This window comes from Silene latifolia, chromosome 2, assembly GCF_048544455.1.
Source record: "Silene latifolia isolate original U9 population chromosome 2, ASM4854445v1, whole genome shotgun sequence".
NCBI lineage: Eukaryota > Viridiplantae > Streptophyta > Magnoliopsida > Caryophyllales > Caryophyllaceae > Silene > Silene latifolia.
Window position 1 is genome coordinate 174,371,079 of NC_133527.1, and position 8,998 is coordinate 174,380,076.

The window sequence follows — 8,998 nt, forward strand, 5'->3', positions numbered from 1 at the left end:
AAAAGGCGACTGCTATTAGTCGCTTTCATAAAATCCACGTCATCTCCATATTTTTAAAAAAGGCGACGGACTTTGGTCGCCATTTTGGCGACAGACTTTGGTCGCCATTTTGGCGACAGCTTTTGGTCGCCAAAACCACTGTTCCCCGTCGCCAATGCCCATAAAATTAATTCATGATCAGAGACTTAGCGACGGTTTCCCGTCGCCAAATGCCCAGTATCCGTCGCCAAATTTACATTTTTTTTAGCGTAAAAATCGTTTTTGACCTAGCCAAATACGTAAAAACCTGCAAATAAACCAACATTTCCAGCAGAGAACACATGGGAAGCCAACACAACCAAACTTGATAAAGAAAATCATGTTCCATACACACAACTACGAGTTCTACGAGTTTTGGTCATCTAACATTATCCGGGAATAACATGTTTTCTAAAAAACTACATAACAGGGAAACTTGCTCCCGCTCCACTACCACCTCCATGATTAGGATCTCTAGGATCCTTTGGTTGCGGGCGCCACCCAGTGTTGCAATTGGCGAAGAAGGAGTTCATCCGGTCCATTTCCTCCTTCATCCTCCGAATTTCAGCATCTCTCTCGGCATCCCGCCTCTCCCTCTCGGCATCCTGCCTCTCCCTGGCGGCTAATTGAGCTTGGAGCACACTCACGACACTTGGGGTATAAGGTTGTTGTTGGGAGGAAATTGACCCTCTTCTTCTTGTAGGAGGGTAGAAAATCTCCTTTGCCGACCCGGCTCCATACACATCTCCTCTTTGGAACCCCTCAACAAGATCAAACCATAGCTCATTGTCATCAATTTCCGGGTTGTTCTTCCTACGGACAAGGAATTGTTCCTATAAAATTGATAAAACATTAATGGTTAGAGGTTACTTATCTAAAAATTGATAAAACATATACTTTAAAAAGCTAAGAAATTTTTATTTTTTGACACTTACATATAACTGTTGATCTTTTTCCTTCGCGAAGATCAACTTGCCCTTGCTTGTCTTCTTTGCGTGAGTGTCAACAAAGAGATCAACAATCGTGGGTACCTTACCCTTATTCTTCTTGGTCTTAGGAAAAAAAACAAGGAAATTGTTACTCAAACATGATAATTAATGAGACTAATTAAATTAGAAGACTATTAAATTAAAAGCTAAGACAAATAACTTACATCTAACACCACACGATCATGAAAATATTGAGACCCTCCATAATGAGTAGGCTCAACTTCCGCATCCTTATCTCCTCCTTTCCTGTTGATCTTGTTCCGGGCCGATGCTTCCTTGAACTCAGGACTGTTCCGGTACTTGGTATATTCCTCATATGACGAACCCGTAATCAATAAAATAACAATTATTAATTAATATATTTTCAAAATATGTAATGAATTTTAACTAATTACGGGTATTAAAAGAAACTAAATACCTTTCATGAAAGATGGCGCCTTCTTCCTCTTAGACACCTTATACATGTTGTCCCTTAGCCTCTTCTTGCCAATGTCATTATACCTTTGCCAAACTAGGCGCTCAAGGTTGGTTGGCCAATAGAACACACGCTACAAAAAGTAAACACATAGATGAGAAACAAATTAATAATAAGGTAAAAAGAATAAATAAATTATATTTAATGATATATATTTTATAAATAGATACCCGGAAGTTGTTGAACCACATCTCCTTATCTTCATCACTAGCGTTACTCCAACAAGTAACGCCGTGTGTCATGTTCTCTTGGGTGCTATTAGTCACACCACGAACAACTGTTTGACTTCTAAACCTGAAATCAAACATGTTAAAAACATAATTATATAGGAAAAAAAAATAATGTATAATTAACATATGTCTAAAAAAAGTCATTTATTACTAAATAAAAAAATTACAAAATAGAATGAATAAAAAATTACCAAAGACCATTCGGATCAAGGATCATCCTGTTGTCAGTATGTCGGGGTATAGCAACCTCCTCCTCCTCCTCACTCACCTCCGTAGTAGAACGGTCAACGTCCTCCTCCTGCTCTCGGGAGCTACTACCTCCCTCACTATAGCCTCCGCGCTGCCTACTTCCTCCAGGAGCCATGTGTACTACAATTGAATAAAAAGTGTTAGCAAATATTACAGGATAATTATTATAAGATACAAAAAAATAAAACCTAATAAACAAGTATAAAAGACAAAATAAAACGCTAATAATTGTTTCCAAATTTTGATATGTATACTTTTAATACCTTTCTTCTCATCATCATCATCATCATCATCATCCTCATCTTCTTCTTCTTCTTCTTCTTCTTCTTCTTCCTCTTCCTCCTCCTCTTCTTCTTCTTCTTCTTCCCCCTCTTCTATCCCATCCCTCTCCTTATCATTCTCTTCTTCTTCCTCTTCTAACTCCTCCTCCGCTTCTATCTCATTTGCATAAATAATTTCATCATGATCAACTGGGACAAACTGTTTTCGATACAACCTCTTCTTGGAAAAAAGATGTATCAACTTCGATCGTGCCTTTGTTTTAAAAACGGCCCACCATTGCTTTTGTTGTCTATCATTGCTTGTGCTCGGAAGAGATGCAAAATAAACTTGATGAGCTTGTTGTGCAAGTATAAATGGGTCATATTGAGAGTAGGTTCGAGTATGATTCACTTCCACGAGTTTGTAACGATCATGGACTCTCGTTCAGCCTACGGAATTATCCCTCCATTGAATCTTGAATAAGACGGTTTTATAACTCCTATCCCGACCATTGTAGCACAACTCAAAGATATCCTCTAATATGCCATAATAATCATTGCCATCAAGAGAAGAAATAGTAACGCCGTAGTTGCATTTAGCCTTACTTTTGCCATAGTCAAATGTTTGAAACTTAAACCCATTAATTGAATATCGATTCCACGTCACAACCTTTCGAGAAGGACCCAAAGCCAAGCTTCTTATCACATCATCTTGAATATTTAGCTTACATACATGCTTCCGAAACCAGGCTGGAAATTGATCCTCATGCTTATGCCAAACATCCTCTCTGTTCACATTAGGGTGATCTTTAATGAAATCTGTCACAAATTGAGCTTCATATGGCTCCAAAACCTCACAATTAGATAGCACATAAAGGTGGGCACGGTTATACTCCTTGTCATCCAGAAATCTTGTTCCCCCAACTGATGAACACCCTATTTCATCCTGCATTTGGAAACACTTGGGTATACTTGTGTCTAGTTCATCCGCTTCATCAATATTCAAGTATTTTGCTTTGGTCTCAATATGTTTTTCAAAATAAAGAGAGCAAAAATTGGCAATCTCTTCCGTTAGGTAGGCATTGCATATAGAACCTTCCACACGAGCTTTATTACCAATTTTTTTCTTCACATGATTAAGAAACCTTTCGAAAGGATACATCCACCTATATTGGACGGGTCCTCCAACTTTAGCTTCATATGGCAAATGGATAGGTAGATGCTCCATCGAATTGAAAAAGAAGGCGGAAATATCATCTCAAGTTTACACAAAATTTCTGGTATTTGCTCTTCTAAACGACTCATGTCCTCAACTGATATCGTGGAGGAACATAAATCTCTAAAAAATTGACTTATTTTCAGAATCGCATTCCAAACTGTAGTCGGGAGTAAATTTTTAAAAGCCACGGGTAATAAGCGCTCCATGAAAACATGACAATCATGACTTTTCAACCCTTTCAACTTCCGTTCCTTCAAATCAACACAACGGCTCAAATCGGATGCATATCCATCGGGAAACTTCAAGTTTCTTATCCAATCGCACAATACCTTTCTTTGAGCTTTGTCAAGAGTAAATATGGCTTTTGGTTTAGCCCCATCCTTACGAATATGAAGTTTAGGACGATCACAAAATTTCTTCAATTCTATTCTTGAATTAATATCATCACGTGTCTTTCCTTTTACATCCATAATCGTATGAATAAGTAACTCAAAGAAGTTCTTCTCTATGTGCATCACATCCAAATTGTGTCGGATCAACATTGTTTTCCAGTAGGGAAGCTCCCAAAAATACTTCTTTTAAACCAACCATTTTTTTTCTTTTTCAACTCTTTAAACTCTTCTTGAGTCCATCGACGAGTTGTTGGCAAATCACGTACATGACCTCCCATATCTCATCCCCTTGAGTCGAACCAGGAGCATTGTCACGCACCTCCTTACCTTTTAAGAAAGATTTCTTGTTCTCTCTATGAATATGTCCATCCGGTAAGAAACATCTATGACAATCAAACCAACTAATTTTTTTGGAATTAGGAAGATAAAATGCTTTACTCCTATCCATGCAATAAGGACATGCCTTTCGCCCCCGGTTGCCCATCCCGATAGCATACCATATGCGGGAAAATCATTTATAGTCCATAACAATGAAGCTCTTAGTTGGAAATTTTGCTTCTTCGACACATCAAATGTTTCTACACCAACTTCCCACAAATACTTCAGTTCCTCCACCAACGGTTGTAAATAAACATCCAGATGGTTTTTTGGGTTATCAGGACCGGGAATAAGTAAAGAGAGGAAAATAAATTGTCTTTTCAGACAAAGCCAAGGAGGTAAGTTGTACGGCGTGGTCATTACGGGCCAACACGAGTGGTTTCTACCAAACTGACCAAAAGGGTCAAACCCATCCGTACACAAGCCAAGTCTCACATTGCGAGGTTCCTCGGCAAAATCGGGATATAACCTATCAAAACGCTTCCACTCCTCCCCGTCACTCGGATGACACATCTTTCCTGGTGTACGAGGATTTTCTTTGTGCCATCTCATTTGGTTGGCAAGATTTTTCGTGGCATACATTCTTTGAAGTCTAGGAGCTAATGGAAAATAAATTAATGTGTTTTTTGATATTGGTTTCTTTCTCTTTCCACTCCTTTTATTACCCTTCTTCCCCTTCAAAACAATATTTCCTTCACTTGTCTCATATCTATCCCTTTGACATTTCTTACATTTGTCAAGCAAAGCATCATCTTTCCAAAAAAGCATACATCCTTTAGGACATGCATCAATCTTTTCATGTGGAAGTTGAAGACCTTTGACCACTTTCTTGGTATTATAGAAATTTCGGGTCATAACATTATTATCGGGTATAACATCCTCAACCAACGTAGCAATACTATCAACGGCTTTAAATGGCATATTATACTCACATTTTAAAGAAACTATCCTGGATGCAACTTGTAACAATGTCATTCTACTCCCCTCATATAAGGTTTTTTCGGAAGCACTTAGCATGTCAAAAAAGGCTTTTGCTCTTGGGTTTGGTTGTTCTTCATCAATCATTGGTACACGATCGTCATTAATGAAATCATTAGACTGAAAGGCATCAAGTACCATTTCTCTATATGGGTTCTCATTTTGTTGGATTTGAGGTTCTTCGGGATAATATTTTTCTCCATGGGAGATCCAATTGTAGTAGTTTGGAAAAAAACCATTTGTAACAAGATGCTCTTCTACTTCAATGTCAAATAAATATTTTAAGTTTTTACATTTAGTACAAGGACACCTAAGTTTATGTTGTTCCAAATCATATGAATCTTGACATCTAGCAAATTCAATAAATCCACGAACTCCCTTTACAAATCTAGCGATAGGACGTTTCTTCTTATCTACTCTTTCTTCGTACATCCAGCTACGTTCAGATCTCTTCATTTTAATCTATAAGCAATATATAGCAAACTAACCATTTTAAATAATAATATTTAATTTCAACAAAAAAAGCAATGGTTATCTCATCCTCCATTTTATGCTAATTTCAAGATTTCAATTGGGTCCTTATCACTCCAACCTAAACCCATCAATGTACGTTTCAAGTCACTAGCAAACACACATTTGTGAATTATTAATGAGAAAAAATTCGCGACAATTCCCCTTAGTTCTCCAAATACACAATGTGGAAAAGATACATATTCCACATATGTATTCAGAGAACATTGGAGAAATTTGCAACCAAATTCTTTTCTCATTAATAAAATCACAACTATGTGTTTACTACCTAAGTGACTTGAAGCGTACAAAGACGAGTCCCAAAATGGGGACTATTCAAGAATTGCTCCTAATGAGTAATTCTTGAACGAGTACTAGGTCATTATATATTAAACAAGTTGTCAAAATTATAAGGCAAATTTATACAATCCCTTAATCAAATGACATTACTAATTTAACAAATTTATACATCATGCTCATTCCATTCAAGAAAAATGCTAATTAATTAACAAAAATGCTAATTAAATCATTCTAACTTAATTAATTTGGTTAATTATACAAGTTGTCAAAAATGCTAATTTCTAACCCTAACTCAAATTAATTAACAAAAATGCTAATTAAATCATTCTAACTTAATTTGGTTAATTATAAGGCAAATTTATACAATCCTAACATTATACTACCTTCATAAAACTATACTACCTTCAACAATACTACTTCAATATTACTAAAACTAAGCATCACTAATCAAATCACATTACTAATTTAACAAAAACCCCAATTTCTACCTTCATAAAACTATACTACCTTATACAATCCCCTAATCAAATCACATTACTAATTTAACAAAAACCCCAATTTCTAACCCTAACTCAAATTAATTAACAAAAATGCTAATTAAATTACAACTACATACAATAATAAGCATCACTAATGTATAAATTACAACTAGATACTAAATAAGCATCACAACTTAAACAAAATATGAAGGATTGAAGTAATTAAATCGATTTGAGTCGAAAACAAACCTTTATTATAAACAAAGGGTCGGTAGGGATGTAGTGTGCGGATGGCGGCGGCGAGTGGTGGCGTCCGGTGGTCGTTGTAGTTGGTGGTGGCGTCGGGTCGTCGGATTTCTGGGCGTTTTTTTTTTTTTTAAGTTGATTGAAGTGAATGAAGGGGACGGGGTGAAGAATCTGGCAAAAAAAAAATATACAGACGATTGGCGACCGTTTTTGGTCGCCAAATTGGCAACGGGTAATGGTCGCCAAATTTGGCGACTGATTTCGGTCGCCAATTTGGATAATATTGCGTCGCCCGTGGATTTCATACGGATTTTTGGATAAAAAGGTATAGTCGCCAAATTGGCGACGGATAGTGGTCGCCCGTGTCTTTTTTTCTGTCGCCAATTTGGCGACTGTAGTATGTCTGTCGCCTTTGTCGTGTTTTCTTGTAGTGTTTGGTCAACCATATCTTGAACCAATTGTGGCCCTAAAACCACTGTCTCAGAACTATCATCCCAACAAACTGGACTTCGGCATTTCCGGCCATACAAAGCTTCAAAAGGTGCCATCCCAATGCTTGTATGATAACTATTATTATATGAAAACTCAATCAAATCAAGTTTGTCTTCCCAACTGCCTCCAAAGTCCATAACACATGCCCTTAGCATGTCTTCTAAGGTCTTGATGGTCCGTTCTGTCTGACCATCGGTTGCCGGATGAAAAGCATCTTGATCGATCTTCAGCGTTGTACCCATCAACTCTTGCAGTTCTTGCCAAAACTTTGATATGAACCTCGCATCACGATCAGAAACAATATCTTTCGGAATACCATGTAACCGAACCACATGCTTTCTGTAACCCAATGCCAGCTGCATCTTAGACCAAGTATCCTTCATGGGGACGAAATGGGCTGATTTGGTTAACCGGTCCACAATCACCCAAATCATGTTGTTACCTTGCTGTGACCTAGGTAACCCCACAATAAAGTCCATGGAGATCGACTCCCACTTCCACTCGGGCACTGTCAGAGACTGAATCTTACCTTGAGGTCTCCTTTGGTAACCTTTGACCCTTTGGCAGGTCAAACATCTAGCCACAAACTCAGCTACATCTCTCTTTATGTTCGGCCACCAAAAAGTCTTCTTAAGGTCTCTGTAAAGCTTGTCACCTCCCGGGTGAACCGAATAAGGAGTGCAATGAGCCTCAGACAAGATCATTCTCCTTAACTCTGCATCGTCAGGAACACACCATCTCCCATCGAAACGAACACTCCCATCTGGATGTATAGAGAACCTGGAAGCTGCTCCACTCTCTACCTTTGACTTCCACTCCTGGATCTTAGGATCAAGATCTTGCTTACTTTTGATGTTTTCATACAACTCTGGCTCGATCGTTAAATCCCCGATGGTATTCCCCTCTCGAATCATAAAGATCCCCAATCTGGACATCTCATCTCTCAACTTCAGCAAGGACATAGATGTACATAGCGAATGAACGCTCTTCCTACTCAAGGCATCTGCGACAACATTAGCTTTACCCTCGTGATAGATGATCTCCATATCATAATCTCCAATCAGCTCCATCCACCGCCTCTGTCGCATGTTAAGCTCCTTCTGAGTGTAGATATACTTTAGACTCTTATGATCAGAGAACACCTTAAAAGTTGCGCCATAAAGGTAGTGCCTCCAAATCTTAAGAGCGAACACAACTGCACCCAGCTCCAAATCATGAGTAGGGTAGCTCTCCTCATATTGCTTCAACTGCCTCGAAGCATACGCTATCACTTTCCCTCCCTGCATCAAAACACAACCTAAACCGTTCTTTGAAGCGTCGGTATAGACCTCAAAGTTCTCACAACCCTCTGGCAAGGCTAGGATAGGAGCTGTGGTCAAGCGTTCTTTTAAGGTCTGAAACGCCGTTTCACAACTCTCATCCGGACAAATCGACTTCCTTCCTCATCAAGGATGTCATAGGCCGTGCTATGGTAGAGAAATCTTTCACAAACCTCCGGTAGTAGCCGGCAAGGCCTAAGAAACTCCGAATCTCAGCAACATTCTTCGGCGATTCCCACTTGGTAACGGCCTCAATCTTACTAGGATCCACAGATACTCCCTTCTTGGATATTACATGGCCTTGAAAAGCCACTTCCTCTAACCAGAACTCACACTTGGATAACTTGGCATAGAGTTGATTTTCTCTCAAGGTCTGCAAAACTATCCTCAAATGCTCTTCGTGCTCTTCCTTAGTCTTGGAATAAACTAGGATATCGTCGATGAAAACAACCACAAACCTATCC

At 38.6% G+C, this 8,998-nt stretch overlaps 1 protein-coding gene across 1 annotated transcript; it reads right to left on the reverse strand.

Moving 5' to 3' along the window:
* Positions 1–1,417: 1,417 nt before the first annotated feature.
* On the reverse strand, positions 1,418–6,865 carry LOC141641663 (uncharacterized). The gene is made up of 4 exons (XM_074450318.1): positions 6,727–6,865; positions 1,904–2,081; positions 1,653–1,776; positions 1,418–1,555 (listed from the first exon to the last, which is right to left on the reverse strand). The coding sequence occupies exons 2-4, from the start codon at positions 2,074–2,076 to the stop codon at positions 1,418–1,420; spliced, it is 435 nt and encodes a 144-aa protein (XP_074306419.1). The 5' UTR covers positions 2,077–2,081; positions 6,727–6,865.
* Positions 6,866–8,998: the final 2,133 nt, after the last annotated feature.